This window comes from Pan paniscus, chromosome 9 (genome assembly GCF_029289425.2).
Source record: "Pan paniscus chromosome 9, NHGRI_mPanPan1-v2.0_pri, whole genome shotgun sequence".
Taxonomy (NCBI): Eukaryota; Metazoa; Chordata; class Mammalia; order Primates; family Hominidae; genus Pan; species Pan paniscus.
In genome coordinates this window covers 124,442,706-124,461,862 of record NC_073258.2, presented here as the reverse complement: position 1 = coordinate 124,461,862, position 19,157 = coordinate 124,442,706, and the positions used below count along the sequence as shown (strand labels likewise).

Here is a 19,157-nt window from a genome sequence, read left to right as displayed (position 1 = left end):
TAATACAAGATTCTTAACTATAGGCATTATACTATAGAGTCAATTTCTAGGACTTTTTATTCATCTTGTGTAACTGAAATTTTGTACATTTTCACTAATACCTCCCTGTTCTCCTCTCCCTTTCAGTCCCTGGAAACACTATTCCACTTTTGGCTTTTATGTGTTTGACTATTTTAGATTAATTATATAAGTGGTATCATGTAGTATTTGTACTTTATATGATCTATTTCACTTAGCATTATGTCCTCCAGGTTCACCTATGCTGTCACAAATGGCAGGATTTCCTTCTTCATTAAAACTGAATAATATTCTATTGTGTGTATTTTCTTTATCCATTCATCCATTGATGGACATTTAGGTTGCTTACATGTCTTGGCTATTGTGAATAATGCTGAAATAAACATAGGATGCAGATATATTTTTGAGATACTGATTTCAACTCATTTGGAGATATAGCCAGAAGTGGAATTGCTAGATCATGAGGTCATTGTTTTTTTAATTTGTTAAGGAACCTCCATATTGTTTTCTACAGTGGATGCACCAATTTACATTACCACCAATGGTACATAAAGGTTTACTCTTCTCCACATTCTTGCCAACATTTGTTATTTTTTTATGGTAGTCATCCTAAAAGATATGAAGTGATAGCTCATTATAATTTTGGTTTGCATTTTCCTGATGGTTTGTGATATTAAGCACCTTTTCAGATATCTGTTGTTCCTTCATATGTCTTCTTTGAAGAAATGTTTACTCAAGTCCTTTGCCCATTTTTTAATTAGATTATTGTGGGGTTGTTTTTTGTTTTTTTGCTATTGAGTTGGAGGACGTCCTTATATATTTTGGATAGTAATCCTTGACATAGTTTGGATGTTTGTCCTGTCCAAATCTCATGTTTAAATGTGATCCCCAGTGTTGGAAGTGGGGCCTGGTGGGAGGTGTTTGGGTCATGGGGAGGATCCTTTATGAATGGCTTGGTGCTATCCTCATGGTAATGGGTGAGTTCTCCCTCTATCAGTTCACATGAGAGCTGATTGTTTAAAAGAGTATGGTACCCCTTCCTCTCTCTTGCTCCCCCTCTTACCATGTGACACACCTGATCCCCTTTTGCTTTATGTCATGAGTCAAAGCTTCCAGAGACCCACCCCAGAAGCAGATGCTGGTACCATGTTTCCTGCACAGTCTTCAGAACTGTGAGCCAAATAAACCTCTTTTCTTTATGAATTACTCAGTTTCAGGTATTCCTTTAGAACAATGTAAAACAGACTAATACAGAAAATTGGTACCAGGAGTGGGGTTTGCTATGAAGATACCTGAAAGTGGGGAAGCTGCTTTGGAAATGGATAACAGGCAGAAGTTGAAAGAGATTGGATGTTTCTGAAGAAGACTGGAAGATGAGGGAAAAATTAGGATTTCTTAGAGACTTGTTAAGAGGTTGTGACCAAAATGCTGATAGAAACATGGACAGTGAAGGCCAGGCTGATGAGGTCTCAGACTGAAATAAAGAATTTATTGGAAATGGGAATGAAAGTCACCCTTGTTATGCCCTAGCAAAAATCTTGGCAGCATTTTGTCCATGTCCTAGGGATTTGTGGAAGGTTGAACATAAGAATGATGACCCAAGGTATCTGGTGGAGAAATCTTTAAGCAGTAACATATTCAAAATATGGTGTAGCTGCTTCTAACAGCCTACAATCAGATGTGGAAGCAAAGGAATGACTTAAAGTTGGAACTTATAATTAAAAGGGAAGCAGAGGGAAAAAAATGGAAAATCTGCAGCCTGGTCATGTGGTAGAAAAAGAAAAAGCATTTTCAAGACAGAAATACACATAGGCTATAGAGCAGCCACTTGCTAGAGAGATTTTATGACTCAAATAGAGCAAAGCGCTAACAACCAAGACCATGAGAAAAGGCTTTCAAGGAATTTTGGAAATCTTCAAAGCAGTCCCTCCCATCACAGGCGAGATCACACAGCACAATCTTGGCTCACTGCAACCTCCGCCTCCCGGGTTCACGCCATTCTCCTGCGTCAGCCTCCCGAATAGCTGGAAATACAGGTGCCTGCCACCACACCTGGCTAATTTTTTATATTTTTAGTAGAGATGGGGTTTCACTCTGTTAGCCAGGATGGTCTTGATCTCCTGACCTCGTGATCCACTTGCCTCAGCCTCCCAAAGTGCTGGGATTACAGGCATGAGCCATCACGCCAGGCCAAGAACTTTTTTTTAGAGAGACAGTCTCGCTCTGTTGCACAGGCTGAAGTGCAGTGGTACAACCATGGCTCACTGCAGCCTCAAACTTCTGGGCTCAATCAATCCTCCTGCCTCAGCCTCCTGAGTAGCTAGGATGACAGGTGTGCACTACCATGCCCAGCTACTTTTTAATTTTTTGTAGAGACAGTGTCTCACTATGTTGCCCAGGATGGTCTTGAACTCCTGGCCTCAAGCAATCCTCCACCTAAGCCTCCCAAAATGCTAGGATTACAGGTGCATGCCCTGCTTTAGAATAAAGCAATTGTATGACTCAATAATAAAAAACAAAAATTATCTATTTTTAAGTGGGTAAAATATTTAAACTAACTTCACAAAAATGATACAGAAACTGTTGATAAGCATATGAAAATGTGTTCAACATCACTGGTCATCAGGGAAATGCAAATTAAATTAAGAATGAGAAAATCCAACCCCTACTATCATATCTAATTTTTTTAAACTGACAACAGCAAATGTTGGTGAAAATGTGGAACAACTAGAACTCTCATATAGTCGATGGGCCTGTGAAATGGTGCAACCTCATTGGAAAACAGGTTGGCTGTTTCTCAAAAAGTGGAACATACACAGACCTTATGACTCAGGAATTTCACTTTTAGTCATGTACCTAAAGTAAATAAAAATAGACACCACAAAAATATTCCTACATGAGTATTCACCACGACTTTATGTATAATAGTAAAAACTAAAACAACCCAAACACTCATTGACTAATATATGAATAAATAAGACGTGTATATTCATACAATGGAAACTCAGCACTTTTTTTTTTTTTTGAGACAGGGTCTCACTCTGTTTCCTAGGCTGAAGAGCACTGTAATGATCATGGATCACTGCGGCTTCAACCTCTTGGGCTTAAGCATTCCTCCCAGCTCGGCCTCCCAAGTAGGTGAGACTACAGGCACATGCCACCATGCCCAGCTAATTTTTTATTTTTTGTAAAGACTTGGTTTCACCATGTTGCCCAGGCTGGTCTTGAACTTCTGGGCTCAAGCAATCCAACCCCCTAGGACTCACAAAGAACTGGGATTACAGGCATGAGCCATGGCACCCTGAAACTCAGCACTTTAAAGGAATTAGCTTTTTATACTTAGCAATGTGGATGAATCTCAAAAACATTTTGCTAAGTGAAAGCACCCTGACACAAAAGAATACACATACCATATGATTCCATTTATATAAAAATCACGCAATAGATGACACTAATCTACAGACATAGAAATCAGACAGCGGTTGTTGGGGTGGGAGAGAGAGTTCTGAGATAGAACTGCAAATGAGCACAAAAGAATTTTTTCAAAGTGCTAGGAAAATTCTGCATCTTAATTGAAGTGGTGATTACATGTGTGCATACATCTGTCAAAACTCTTCAAACTGTATACTTAAAAATGAATGTATTTTATTTCTACTTAAATCATCCTCATTAGCGTTGATTTTCAAGTTACAATTCCAACTCTTATGTTCCTGTTTTGCAGACAGCCTTCTCCAATAATTAGTTACACATGCAATATCCATGAACTCTCTACATGACCCTCAATACTTTAGGCCCCTGTCTTTTCATTTATCCCCATAAGATAGTTCACAAGAAAACTGAATGCAATTTCTATTCTGTTCAATCTCACATTTCTGAATACATGGCCATTTTTATATTATTGACCAAATTGACTACCTTTGATTCAATTCAGTTCATTAAAGGACCCCATTTATTTATTAAGATGTCAATAATTTTCCTTCTTGGAGAACTGAGAAATCCAAGATCTAAAAACTTACAAAATTAAAAGATTCTCAGACTTTGGTTAATTACCTCAGGAGTGCAGGAATGATTGGTACCAATTAGAATTTAGAAAACTACAAATTCCTCAGCTTGACTTGTGAATAAACTTTTAGTGAGAACTTCCCTATCTCCTGGGACTCTCTGGAGCAAATCCATGCAGACTGATGTCTCATAGGAACCTGTGAAAATGTCCCACTAACAAATTGTTATTTTCAGAGAAGATATCCTGACCTAGCAGGAACAGATGAATTAATTACTCTCAATACAATTCTCCTAAATGCTGAAGAAACCTTGCCATGTCATGAAAGCTTTATGAATAGAATTCAGTAATGCATAAGGACACTTGCATTAAAGTATAGAAAAAGAGATTCATTTTCTGTGCAGAAAAAAAGGAAAAATTTTCTGTTCCAATTATACTGCCTTTATAACCCAGCTCTCCTTTTCTGTCAGTCTACTGTGGACAAGGACACACCTTGGGGCTGGAAGTGTTTTCCTGGAAATCAGTAGTGCTGTAAGTATTGCTTTGTCACCGAGAAAGAGTACTATTTTGGAAAAACCTTTGCTTTTCTCTAGAATGAATTGATACAGCTAGACTTGACCCCTTGAAGTCTTAAAGTAAATCCTAATAAATCAATTTTGGTATCATGTAGAAAAGTCATCACAATGACCCGGACTTGGATCTTCCTCAGAAAAGCAGTCTTTATTCACCACATCTTACCTAGAACCATCAGTCCTTGAAAGGAATTTCAAATTGGTTCTTTATTCAAGTTTCAGCTTAGCACAAGTCCCCTGAGTGATGAATCTTGGTTTATTTCTCTTTGTGAAGCTTATTCTATATGTACTTAATGTTTCTGTTTTAGAGTTCTACACCACTGGGCATATTCAAATTTATTCCATAATCAAAGTCTTGAAAACTGAAATTGGTCTTCATCAGCAATTTAAAAACAAACAAATAAATAAACAAACAAGACTTGGAACATTTTACTGTTATCCAGAGAAGAAAATATGTTAATACTTTTCTTCTTTTTGTCTTCTTCTAAAACTATAAAAAGTTTTAGAAAATGTGGGATTCTTTATTGCACAACAAAACTCAGGAAAAAATGACTCAATACAATTTCAAGCAATTGAGCATTAAATGAGTTAAGAAAATTATCTGTACTCAGGCAGCCTGAAGAAGCTGGGAAAAGAACCAGAACACAGTAAAAACAAAACAAAACACCAGCATATCCCTGAGTAGGGAAAGATGGAGCAGAAAGGTTTTCATGCGGCAAAACTCACATCAGAAAAAGTTGGAAGCAGAAGCAAACTTGGAGACAAATTATTTAGCAAAGAGTCCCTGTTATGATATGACTTGAGCACTTGAAATACAGGAAACGGTGACATGTATAAACATGTGTATGTGTCAGTTTCCATAAACTTCTAGGTAACTGGGGACAGAGTGTCAACAAGCTATCCATTTATATAATCATTTAGAAAATATGTTTTGAGAGCTTATTTTGTGTCAAGCCCTATGTTTCGGCCCTGCAGACACTATTGCTGCCTGCAAGGGGCTTAGAGTCTATAGCAGACACCAAGCAAACAATAAACACAATTCTGCAAAGTGTTCAGGTATAGATATGCACAGGGCATTAGAAAAGTGTGTAGGAGCAGCACCTTAACTGGACTAGAGATGGCAAGTTAAGGAAGGCTTCCCATGGAGGTGGCTCCTAAACTTAAATCTAGAATTCAGACAAGACTTAGCCAAATAATGGAGAAAGTCGGGAAGGGTATTTCTGGTGAAGAGAACAGCAGGTGCAATGACTGGGAGGCAAGAAAGAAGATGGCATAATTGGGGAACTAGAGCAGGAGTCAGCCAGCTGTTTCTGTAAAGGGCCAGATAGCAAACCTTTTAGACTTTGGGGGTCATATGGTCTCTGTCACAATTACCAAACTTCACCATGATAGCACAAAAGCAGCCACAGGCAATAGGTAAACAGATGAGTGTGGCTATGTTTTAGTGAAACTTTACAAAAACAGGGCCATAGTTTGCTAACCTCTAAACCTGAGTAATTCAGTAAGTGTGGAGCATAGAAGAAGGCAGAAGGAAAAATGGCAAATGGCAGAAAATCATGCTGGAAAGGTAGGTAAGACCAGATCATCGGTGGTCTTAAATGTCATGCTGAGGAGTCTGGGATGTTAACTTCAAGATTCTGAGGAGTGGCGTAGTCAGAATTCGAATGGTCCCCCTTGCTATAGTTTGAACCATCGGTAGGAAAGAGCACAGCAAGTCAGGAGACAGGGAGTCCTGTTAGGAGGCTGTGTTCGAATCCTGATGGGAGATGACAGCATGATTTACCGGAGCCAGGGAGAGATGGAAAGGACACACACTAGAGAGTGAGTAAGAAGTAAAGTTAACAGGATCTGGTGACTTGGACCCTGGTGGATATGGAGGAATCCATTTGACCCTATACATTGTGACTTTTTAAAAGGAAGAAAAAGTCTAGAGTGTAGGATTGAATTGTAATAGGCCTATAGACTGCAGTGTTTAATCCAGTATCTTAGCTCTATAACTTTAGGTTCCTTGGGTTGCTTTCCGGTGTTTCTCTGAATACTGCTTTTACCTGCTAACTCGAGACATCCCCACCTCCCTCTGCATCTCACAAAACTTCTCATGTGCTCAAAACCCAGTCCGTGCAGCTGTCAGGACAGCTACTGCCTGATTCCTCATTTCTGCCACTTCTACTTGCTCAGCCTTCCTCTGCTGTGGACCAGCCCCCTTACCAGGCACTGCCACTTCTGCTGGTATCATTTCTGCTGCCACTGCTGCTGCTACTCCTGGGCCCTCATGCTACCAAACCAAGCCATGTTCCTGACAAAAGCAGAGAAAGTATGTCTGTCCCCTGTATGTGTCCCACATGGTCACCTGGATACCACGGCAGTGCCGTCTGTGACCAGAATCTCAAAAGAGGTCATTCACATACCACCTGCAGCCCCTTCCTCCATGAAGCTTAGATCCACATGTACGTGTGTTACAGAGAATGGCTGACACCATACTTCACACACACACACACACACACACACACTTGCAAACTCCCTGACTCAAGATTCTGTCCTCCAAAAGCTTCATGAATCTCTCATGTAAACTGTTCTAACTGTTAATTTACCATAAGTGTCAGGACAAGCCTGACTCCCAGCTCCAGCTCAAGTGAAATTCTCTGCTCTGGTTCTATTTCACAAAAACTGAATCCTTGTCTGGAATGCATTCCCCCTCTCTCCTTACTTCACTTTCATTTCCTTTTGAACTCTAGGACTCAGCTTAGGCCTCTCCTTCTTTAGAAAAACTTCCTTAACCCCTGCTAAAGATGGGCGAAGAGCCCCTTCTAAGTGTTTCTAAAACAATCTGTGCACAACTCTACACTTTCCCTCACTAAGTCATGTTGCAATTATTATACTATATATAGTATCTATCTATCTATCTATCTATCTATCTATCTATCTATCTATCTATCTATCTAATAAGCTCTTTAATTGCCTAGCAGTACTTGAAGCATAGTAAGCTCTCACCAAACGCTTGTGGAATTCATAGGTCTGATTCTCCAAATGGTAGAATGTGTAGCCCTTGGAAATGTTATATTGAGCTATAGAGATTGCCACTCTTCTCTGCATGGGGAATGAAGATAATTCCATATCTATCCTATATAAAGAGATCACGTTCGTGGCCAGTTATATTGGCCATTAGTGCAAATTCAAATACTTCTCTGTCTCTCATCGTTTTGTGGAAAGGCACTAGAGCTTGTGACATTGTAGACAAAGAATCTTTTCCTGGTCTAGAAAAGAGGTGGGAGAAAATGGAAGTGTTTTTCTTCCCTAAGCAAGCCCTCAGAGAATTACAGTTATCTCACATGAGGGAAGAATGAAACAACCAATCAATGACCTGTAAGTTGCCTCTTTCATGCTAAGCTTCTTATGTACTTTGAAAAATGTGAAATTCATTTCACAGTAATTTGTCTCACCCATTTCAAAGGAAACCCACATGGAAGAATAGCCTCAATAAGAAAGGAAGTAGTTTTACTATTTTCTACTGAATTTTGGTAGAACAGAAAGGATGTTCTCAGCCCATGAATTTGCATATACAAATAGAAATACTTTACTTGGTATAAAAAGACATTTAGTCACAAAAAAAATTTTGACAAAAATGTACTTTTCAGAGTTCCCATTTTGTTATCCTTAGCATTTGCTAACCTTTCACTTTTGTAGATTAGTGTCTGCAGATCTTTATCCCATGTACATTTATTAGGTGCTTCCATATAACAGGCTTTGACTCAGCTTGTTCTGAAATTTTGAATTTGAGTTGAATATTTCTCTACTTCCTAAACAGTTTTATTCATTTAGTTTTAAATGTTATTTTCGATACCTTTAACAAAGGAGTCTGAACTAGAATGTGGAAGTGGATTCTTCAGAAAAACACCTCTTCTGTTATCTAACTTCATCTCACCACTAATATAATAGCAATGACTTGGGGTTATTTTAAGACACACACTCACACCCACACACAATAATGGCTTCCTTAAACGTATCTGTAATATAATCAGTAACTTCTTTTTCAGACTCTGAGAGTAGGGATTAATTTCTTATGAACTCACAGCCATGTTTACGTACATATGTTGGTATACACACTATGCATTGAAAATAGTTATATGAGTAATTGACAAGAAGCAACCACATTTCACATGATTATTCTCACAGTTGTATAAGGGTGAAAAAACACTTTGCATTCATCAAGTGTTTTTAATACATTCAAAGTCCATTAGAAGCTGGTTTTGCTGACAAAAGAACCAGCCAAATCATCAGTAAAGAAGGGGTGGCCAGCGCGTATTTGTATGTGGGTGAGGGAGGACCTGAAATAGAGTCAGGTCCCGAAGGACCTTACATAGTCAGAATCCTCCTTATTTTTTGTCCCAACTATAATAAACTGTGCTCTAAGATTCTAATGAGCCTTCTTGCTTGTCTTTCTAGGGTATCAAGGGACATGAGAAATGGCACAGTAATCACAGAATTCATCCTGCTAGGCTTTCCTGTTATCCAAGGCCTACAAACACCTCTCTTTATCGCAATCTTTCTTACCTACATATTAACCCTTGCAGGCAATGGGCTTATTATTGCCCTTGTGTGGGCTGAGCCCAGGCTACAAATTCCAATGTACTTCTTCCTTTGTAACTTGTCTTTCTTAGAAATCTGGTACACCACCACAGTCATCCCCAAACTGCTAGAAACCTTTGTAGTGGCAAGAACAGTAATCTGCATGTCCTGCTGCCGGCTGCAGGCCTTCTTCCACTTCTTCGTGGGCACCACCGAGTTCTTGATCCTCACTATCATGTCTTTTGACCGCTACCTCGCCATCTGCAAGCCCCTTCACCACCCCACCATCATGACCAGCAAACTCTGCCTGCAGCTGGCCCTGAGCTCCTGGGTGGTGGGCTTCACCATTGTCTTTTGTCAGACGATGCTGCTCATCTAGTTGCCATTCTGTGGCAATAATGTTATCAATCATTTCTACTGTGATGTTGGGCCCAGTTTGAAAGCCGCCTGCATAGACACCAGCATTTTGGAACTCCTGGGCGTCATAGCAACCGTCCTTGTGATCCCAGGGTCACTTCTCTTTAATATGATTTCTTATATCTACATTCTGTCCGCAATCCTACGAATTCCTTCAGCCACTGGCCACCAAAAGACTTTCTCTACCTGTGCCTCACACCTGACAGTTGTCTCCCTGCTCTACGGGGCTGTTCTGTTCATGTACCTAAGACCCACAGCACACTCCTCCTTTAAGATTAATAAGGTAGTGTCTGTGCTAAATACTATCCTCACCCCCCTTCTGAATCCCTTTATTTATACTATTAGAAACAAGGAGGTGAAGGGAGCCTTAAGAAAGGCAATGACTTGCCCAAAGACTGGTCATGCAAAGTAAATCATGCAACACATCAAAATGAGCTTAATGCAGATAAAAACAATGAAAGTTGAGAGAGGATTTTGGAGAAGTTTGGTAAAACAGGCTCCCCCCAAATCCCAGAAGTTCTGATTCAATGCTATAGTAAGATAAAGATGCAAAAGCAAACCATGATGGTTAAGGTCTCCCATGAGAACTTGTTACATGTAAATGAACTAGGAGTTTTTCTTGAGAAGAAACAATGTAATTCTTCAACAAGGAAGTCCCAGTATATCCTCAGATGCATGAAGTAGAACTCTGGACTTGTCAACTGCAAACTGAAAGTAGAAACCACTAAGGTCAGAGACAAATGTCAACAACTTTAAAAATGTATAAGGAATCCTGTCTCCCTCTTTATTTATGACCACCATCTTTTTTTTTATGACCACCCTCTTTGCCTCATCTTCTTGTCAAAAACATAAAACATTCCACATCTCATTTTCTTAGTTCCTATCATCTTTATCATGAGAGAAGCATGCTACAGACTTCTAATAATTCTAATGGTCCTTCCAAAATATTTGAAATGAATCAGCTTTTTGTTTGATAATATCTCAATAAGGGGACTTCCATCTTGAAATAATACCAATTTTTAGATAAACTTAGAGGTGTTCATCCTCAGATAATACCAGAACTTGAGAACATCTTGTAAAAAGTTTCCATTTGCAGTTCATGAATTACAGCAGTTTCTGGGCTCCAATATGAGTAGACCATGTACCTAGGAAGCTAGGAAAAGTCTCAGAGCCAATCTATCTAGAAACACTTTCCTACTGGAAAATGCAGCCCCAAGGTTACATGAAGTTCAGGGCTCACATGTAGGATTGTCACCAAAACCCCCAGGGTTCAGTCAGGTCCTGGTGCTTGCTGCACAGAACATCAATCACTGAGTCACTGAGCATTGCCAGGGAAGAAGGCTTTAATTGAATGCTGCAGCCAAGAAAAATGGGAGGTAGAGTCTCAAATCCATCTCCACAACCAACTAAAATTGGGAGGTTTATATATAGTGGAAGGGAGGGAGAATAGGAGTTAGAGAGGGGTAAGGAAGAAGAGCTGGTAAGGTGAGAAAACAGGAATTAGGGAGGGGTAAGGAAGCCATCATGATGAATGAGGGGCCTGGCATCTTGTTGTCTGGATTGGTGATCTAGTGGGTTTCAGTCTCTTGCCTGAGGGTCAGTTTCCTGAGGAAGGAACTCAGTTAAGACAAATGTAAGTTTCAGCTTTTAAGACAGAGTGTCAATTTCTGTGTTCATTTAAAAATCCATAAATACCTTTTGTGTGGAACAATTGGGCTGGTTTCAGGGTTAGTGTGCAAAGTCCCTCAAAGTAGGCTACAAACCTACTGATCTAACCCTTGTCTTCAGGCAAGATATCTTTTTAGGGAATGATGATGCAGGTGATTCAGTTTGTGATAATGAGTATTAGATATGTCCCTTCCCAACAGTAAAGAAAAACTAGCTTTAAAAGACCATTAAAACTATGACTAAAAAAAAAAAATTACTGCTGTAAACCAAATTCTAAGGGCCCCTCAACCATCTGAATGGACTCCTCCTCTTGGCCAGGGCACTCCAAAGTTAACCTGAAAGACTGGCTTGGGTCATGACAGGAAGAAGGGGTCAGACACACCTCATTATGCCCTCCTCCCTTTTGGAATTCAGGAAAAGCCAACCAGCATTTAACATCAACAAAGACCTGAAGTGTGATAAGAAACATTTACAAATGTACAATCTATTCTCTCTGAAGCTTACTACCTGGAAGCTTCATTTGCATGATAAAACTTTGGTCTCCACAACCCCTTATCATAACCCAGACACTCCTTTCTATTGATAGTAACTCTTTCAACCAATTGCCAATCAGAACATTTTTAAATCTACCTATAACCTGGAAGCCCCCCACTCCCCACTTCAAGTTGTCCTGCCTTTCTGGACAGAACCAATGCATATCTTAAATGTATCTGACTGATGTCTCATGTCTCTCTAAGGTGTATAAATCCAAGCTGTGCCCCAACCACCTTAGGCACATGTTCTCAGGATCTCCTGAGGGCTGTGCCACAGGCCATGGTCACTCATATTAGGCTCAGAATAAATCTCTTCCAATATTTTGCAGAGTTTGACTCCTTTCATCAACACTGCACACATTCCTTTTAATATTGAATTGAAAATTCAAAACAAAATGTAATGAGGCAAAAATATTATTATCTCAACTGCTGTACCTGATTTTCTCTTAGAGAGGGAACTGTCTTGGAGCTGTGCAGGAGAAATAGATCATTTGGAGATAAAGGAAGAGAGAGAACCTAAGGACATCAATATTATCATGAGCTCTGTCATCAAAGAATGGTTTAGAGTGCCCTGAATGAGGAAAAAAAGGTAATAGTTAATATTTCCCAAAAAAGAAAATGATAGAGAAAGGAAGAAAAAAGGAACCCCAAAATGGAGCAAAGCAGAGGAGTCTGCGGGAAGAAGTCAGTGGAAATTCCCCAGAATCAGGGCACCTAGAAAGCAGTTTAAGAATGGGGATGCCTAATGCTCAGTTTGAAGTCACATTTCTACAATGTTAATCTGTCTCCCCCTCAAACCTTCAGTAAAGTCTTCTATATTACCAAATGCATGTAAGAACAGAACATGCATGTCACATGCATTCATATATGTGTGTGTTGTGTGTGAGTCAAGGAGGAATAACATTTCATGTCTGGAATTATATAATTTGGATTAGAAACAGCCCATAGAGAATCTCACAGAGATGGCCACAGAATATGCAGAAATTTTAGGAAGCACTTCATATTTGCAGGGGCTTGGGCAAGTACTCAAGGTAACCTAAATCTAGAGGTGTTGGAACATCTGGGTTATATTATTATTTTAAAAAAGTTTTTAAAAATTTGCCTTCAAATCTCATAAATATTAGTTTCTCTGGGCCTAGCCTATGACCTTAAGGGTTTCATGTCTAATGGCAGACAGAGGGTAGGATAAAAACATTTTGGCAGATCCAAGAAAAGGAGGAAGGGGGGAAGAACAGGTGTGAGAATACCACCAGGCTTCAATTCATGAAACTTCAAATAGACAACATTTATTCATGCATGTTTATGTCTTACTGATATATTGATATCATGTACCAAGCTATGTTCCTGGTACTGATTCTACCAGGAAAAAATGCGCGCGCGCGCGTGTGTGTGTGTGTGTGTGTGGGTATTATAGTAGTCTGCAGGGGTATTAGTTCTAGGAGTTGGAAATCCTAGAATTACAGAAGTCTATCCAACAGTGAAGCCTCCTGAACATCAAGAATGATATGAATTACAAGACTTTCAAGGAACCATGCCTAAAATCTGACTTTCCTTCACCTACAGGGGAGGCAAAGACATGAAGGAGATTGTGGGCAGCCTCCAGTGTCCAGAGAAGGTAGAGTGCCGTTTTAAAGAAAAGGAGCCGTGGCCACAGAGACAAGACAGAACTTGAGACCTCACATTGTACCCTACTGTTTCTCAGGTCTCTAAAGCCAAAATGTCTTTCCTATTCTACTTTTCTCCAGAAGAGTAAGGAATTACACAAAGATCCATTCAAACAATATCACGAACAACCTACCCAGATCCCTGGATATTATTTTTCTAGTATCAATAACTTTAATGACAAAGTTGAGCACCTGGATAGACCTGAAACAAATCTTTAACAATGAACTTTAGAGTTAATTTGTTTTTGAAAATACACACACTTAAGTAAAGCAGTGTTTTCATGATGCCACAGGATATTCATAAACAGGACTCAGAATTCAAACTGGGTGGGGGGAATGCAGAGTTAGAAAAGATTAAGTAGGTTCCTTCACTATTGAACTTCTAAGAATCCATAACACTAAGTTAGAGAAAAAAATTTCCAAATCTCAAGCATATGTGTATGAAAGTACCTCTTATATGACCTTGAACCCAACATAGCTTTATTCATCCTATCTTGGAATTCATTAAGACTTGTGCCCATACAGAAACAGACACAGAGACCAATGGAACAGGTTAGAAAACCCAGAAATAAAGCCACACACCTGCAACCATCTGATCTTCAACAAAGTTGACAAAAACAAGCAATGGGGAAAGGACTCCCTATTCAATAAATGATGCTGGGACAATTGGCTAGCCATATGCAGAAGATTGAAACTGGATCCCTCCCTTTCACTATATACAAAAATCAGCTCAAGATGGAATAAAGATTTAAATATAAAACCTAAAACTATAAAACACCCTAGAAGAAAACATAGGAAATACCATTCTGGACATAGGACCTGGCAAAGATTTCATGATGAAGACTCCACAGGCAACTGCAGCAAAAACAAAAATTGACAAGTGGGACCTAATTAAACTAAGGAGCTTCTGCACAGCAAAAGAAACTATCAACAGAGTACACAGACAACCTACAGAATGGGAGAAAACATTTGAAAATTATGCACCTGACAAAAGTCTAATATCCAGAATCTATAAGGAACTTAAACAATTCAACAAGCAAAAAACAAACAATTCCATTAAAAAATGGGCAAAGGACATGAACAGACACTTCTCAAAAGAAGACATACATGTGGCCTACAAATACAAGGAAAAAAATGCCCAACATCACTAATCATTAAAGAAATACAAAGTCAAAACTACAATGGGATACCATCACATACCAGTCAGAATGGCTATTATTAAAAAGTAAAAGAGAAATAACAGATGCTGGCAAGGTTGCAGAGAAAGGGGAATGCATATACACCGCTGGTGGGAATGTAAATTAGTTCAGCTACTGTGGAAAGCAATTTGGAGATTTCTTGAATGTAAAACAGAATTGCTATTTGACCCAGCAATCCCATTACTGGGTATAAACCCAAAAGAATATAAATCCTTCTACCATAAAGACACATGCACACATATGTTCATTGCAGCACTATTCCACAATAGCAAAGACATGGAATCAACCTAAATACCCCTCAATGGTGGACTGGATAAAGAAAATGTGGTACATATATACCATGGAATACTACACAGCCACAAAAAAGAATGACATCATGTCTTCTGCAGCAAAATGGATGGAGCTGGAAGCCATTATTGTAAGCAAATTAACGCAGGAACAGAAAACAAGATACCACATGTTCTCACTTATAAGTGGGAGCTAAACATTGAGTACACATGGACACCATGGAGACAACAGACACTGGGGCCTACTTGAGGGTGGAGGGAGGGAGAAGAGTGAGGATCAAAAAACTACCTACTGGGTACTGTGCTCACTACCTGGGTGATGGGATCATTTGTGCATCAAACCTCACTGACAAGCAATTTACCCCTATAACAAACCTGCACATGTACTCCCTCGACCCAAAATAAAAGTTGGAAGAAAAAAAAAGACCTGTCCCATAATTATTGAAAACCAGAGCAATTGTTATTCCAAAATAATACTTTACTTTACAATCCTCTACTTAACCAATCAGTGATAGTCTTCAAGATCCTGCCTTATTGAAGCAAAACTTCCAGTTCTTATCCTAGATTTCATCTTTCCTCTTTTAACTCAGAAAGACTCACTCCCATCACATTGAATGATATAGCTCTCCCTTACATGTCAAGTAATAAACTCGACTTTGTTTTTCATTTCTAGGGATCTTCGAATGCATTATAAATTTCCAAAAGGAGGATAGAGTATATGGTCTTTTCCAAGCTTATCCAGCTACAGACCATTTTTCTCAACGTGTCTCAGACTAGATCTCCTGCTGTCTTCCTTAAGGTATATCTCTAAAGCCACCTCTGTTTTTATCAGGACCTTATGACTCCATGGTATTCACAAATGACCAACTAACTTGGGGATCAGAGTGTAAAAATCAAATATGAGAAAATATAAAGTATAATATAGACACATTTGAATGCAGATAATTATATACTTATCAAGGTATCTAATCTAGTGCCTGACCAAGTGGCTCACCACCAGGTCACTTAGAATTACAAATTCTTCTTGCAAGTCTAAATGACTCTAATTATAAAAATGTCATGTACAAATAGCTCTTCCAGAACGATTCACTTTCTATACTTGGTGTTCAGCCAGACTTGGATTGAATACCTAGGAGAGTGGAACTCCTATGCACACTTTCAGCTGAGCTCACTTCACTATTACTAATTATCCCTGCCATTTCTTCAACTTTTGGAAAATAACCTCTCTCTATCCTATTTTCCTAACAATTTTTGTAACAATAACCATTTTTCTAACAATTAGTTCTTTGCTCTGCATCAAATAGTCTTAAAGAAATAACCCAATGCCCTCCATATCTACTATTATTGCTTTAGTCCAAGTACCTGATCTACAGTAATAGCTTCCTAAGTTATCTCTCCTCATCCACTCATGGTCCCCTCCATTCTCCTCGGTGACCAGAAAGATCTTATAAAGGTGCATATCTAATCATGTTGCTTAATTAATAAAAAATCTCCAATGGCTTCCCATTAATTTTATTTATTTTATTTTTATATTTATTTATTTATTTATTTTTTGGAGACAACATCTCACTCTGTTGCCCAGGCTGGAGTGCAGTGGCGCGATCTCGGCTCACTGCAACCTCTACCTCTGGGGTTCAAGTGATCCTCCCACCTCAGCCTCCCGAGTAGCTGGGATGACAGATGCATGCCACCACACCTAGCTAAGTGAGTGTGAGTGTGTGTGTGCATTTTTTTTGTAGAGACAGGGTTTTACCATGTTTCCTAGGCTGGTCTCGAACTCCTAAGCTCAAGGGTTCCACCCGCCTCAACCTCCCAAAGAGCTGGGATTACAGGTGTGAGCCACCATACCTGACCAGCTTCTCATTAATTTCAGCAGTTAATTTGGCCTATAAGACAATTAGTCTATTAGGTCTGATCTCTGTCCACAATATCAGGCCTCACAAATTCCTCTATTGCTGTCAGACCGCAGCCACACCAGCCTCTTCTCAGTTTCTCCACTACACCAAGCGCCTTCCCATTTCAGAGCTGTGGTATACACTATTTCCCATTACTTCAAGTATTCTTTTTTACTCACCTCAGTGAAAGGAAAACAAAATCTTGGGACCCCAAACTCACTATGCCAAAGGGAAAAGCTATGCTTGGGAACTAAATCACGCAAAAACTGCCTTCCTTTTTTTTTGTTTCTAAACACATACTTTTTGTTTCTAAACACATGTGTTTCTGAAATTCCTTTTGTTTCTAGGCATATTTACTTTACTTCACATTTACTTTACCTCATAGAAAATGCAGATCTATGCATAGTTGACTTTGTCCCCACTACTTTCTTTTCAGATGTAAAATGTGGATTGCTGAGCACTGGTCAGAGCTTCACAAGAATGGGACTTCTTGCTAGCTGCCTACCCTCCCCTTTTTCTTCTTCCCTCCTTCCTCTCCTGCCTGCTCTTTCTGCTTTAAATATTGAAGTCCTCTTTGGAAAAAGCACAGGCCGCAGATCCTACTGCAACTTGTGTCTACTTTTCCACGGTGCATCCTCAACCTTGGCAAAATAAACCTCTAAATCAATTGAGATCTGTCTCAGACACTTTTTGGTTTATACCCCATCTCCCAACCTCACCCCCAGGCTCATCCTGCCCAGGCATTCCACAGACTCAGTTCAAATGTCACTATTCAAGAAAGCTTTCCCTAACTACCTCTCTAACAGCACCACCACCAGGATTAGGACCGCCAGTAACAATTTCTTATAGCACTCTATTTCTCTGGAGAACTTACAATAATTATAATTAATTTAATTAATCATAATTAAATAACCACAGTTAGTGAATTGTGTAAGTTATTTAAACTGTTTTCTTCTTCCCCAACTCCTTCATATCATACACACACACACCAGTTGAAAGTTAGATCGAGAACAGATATTACGTCTTTCTTATTCTCCATTCTGTTCCATATACCTACCACAGTGTCTTGTAAGAGCAGTCACTCAAAAAATCATTGACAAATGAAGGACCAGATAACTGCACTGACAGAATTCTGATCACATCACATATGGAATATATCTTTTGTATGTAAATATATCCTCTATTATGTAAATATCTCATACTCCATGTTTTCAAAGTAGAAATTGATTACCACTGATATTAGATTAGAATCCCCAATTTATATCATTCACAAAAATAAATTCCAAATCTAACCATAAAAAGGAAAAGCAAAAAGTAGTAGAAGAAAATACAGGAGAAGCCTTTATGACTTTGGTGCAGAAAAGATATTCTTAAATAAAACACCTAATTTGAAGCGGGGGAAAGAGTGTATCAGATTTGAAACTTTAATACTACGAAGTTAGACAATAATCTAGAAAGTTAAGGAAAACATTAATTTAATATTAATATTTAAAAATATTCAATGAGATTTATAGAGAAAAACATCTTATACACAGCAGGCTTTCATGAACTTAGTCAAGACACATAAAATTATATATCTCTTGCAATACATACGTAAAATCATTAGGATCTAGGATACATAAAGAACATCTAACAACCAATTTAAAAAAACAAAAAGTCCAATATAAAAATAAAACTCACAGGAAAACTACAAATTACCAACAAATGTATGAAAGAAAGTTCAGTCTCACCATTAATGATGGGAAGGCAAAGTAAAACAATTAGATATTATTTTTGCCCATTAAACTGGCTGAGATTTACAATTTCGGCAACATGAGGTAAGGGCATGAATACAGGGAAAAAGTCTTGTATACTGTTGTTAAGGGTGTAAACAGGTGCATTCATTTGGGAGGAAAACTTGGCAGTGTTCATTAAAAGTGTGCAACCTTTGACCCAGCAACACTCTTTCTCAGTATCCGTCTCAGAGTACCATTGCATGTATGCACAAAGAGGGTGATCATTATAGCATTGTTTGTAATCCCAACAATTATAAAAACTTATGTTTTCAACAGGCAAATTGCTATTCAGACTATGGAATGTTATGCAGAAAGCAGAAGGAATAAGGGAGATTTTTATTTACCGCTATCAACAGATCTCCAAGGCCCACTGCTAAGAGAAAACAAATGGAAGAATTCAACATGAACACACAGGTATACACACAAGTACACAGAAAATAATACTATTTACTTTCTGTGGATACATATGTACACAGCACATGAAAATAAAGAAAAATATCTGGAAGATAAACACATTAGGGTCATAAGAACAGCTAACTTCTGGAGAGAGAGGAGGAAGCCAG

The 19,157-nt window shown here is 38.8% G+C and overlaps 1 protein-coding gene across 1 annotated transcript; it reads left to right on the top strand.

Annotated features, from left to right (window-relative positions):
• The first annotated feature begins 9,046 nt into the window (after positions 1-9,046).
• LOC100972492 (olfactory receptor 6X1) lies at positions 9,047-9,985 on the top strand. The gene is given in 1 exon segment (XM_008973366.1): positions 9,047-9,985. A coding segment is annotated over 1 exon segment (939 nt).
• The last annotated feature ends 9,172 nt before the right edge of the window (positions 9,986-19,157 follow it).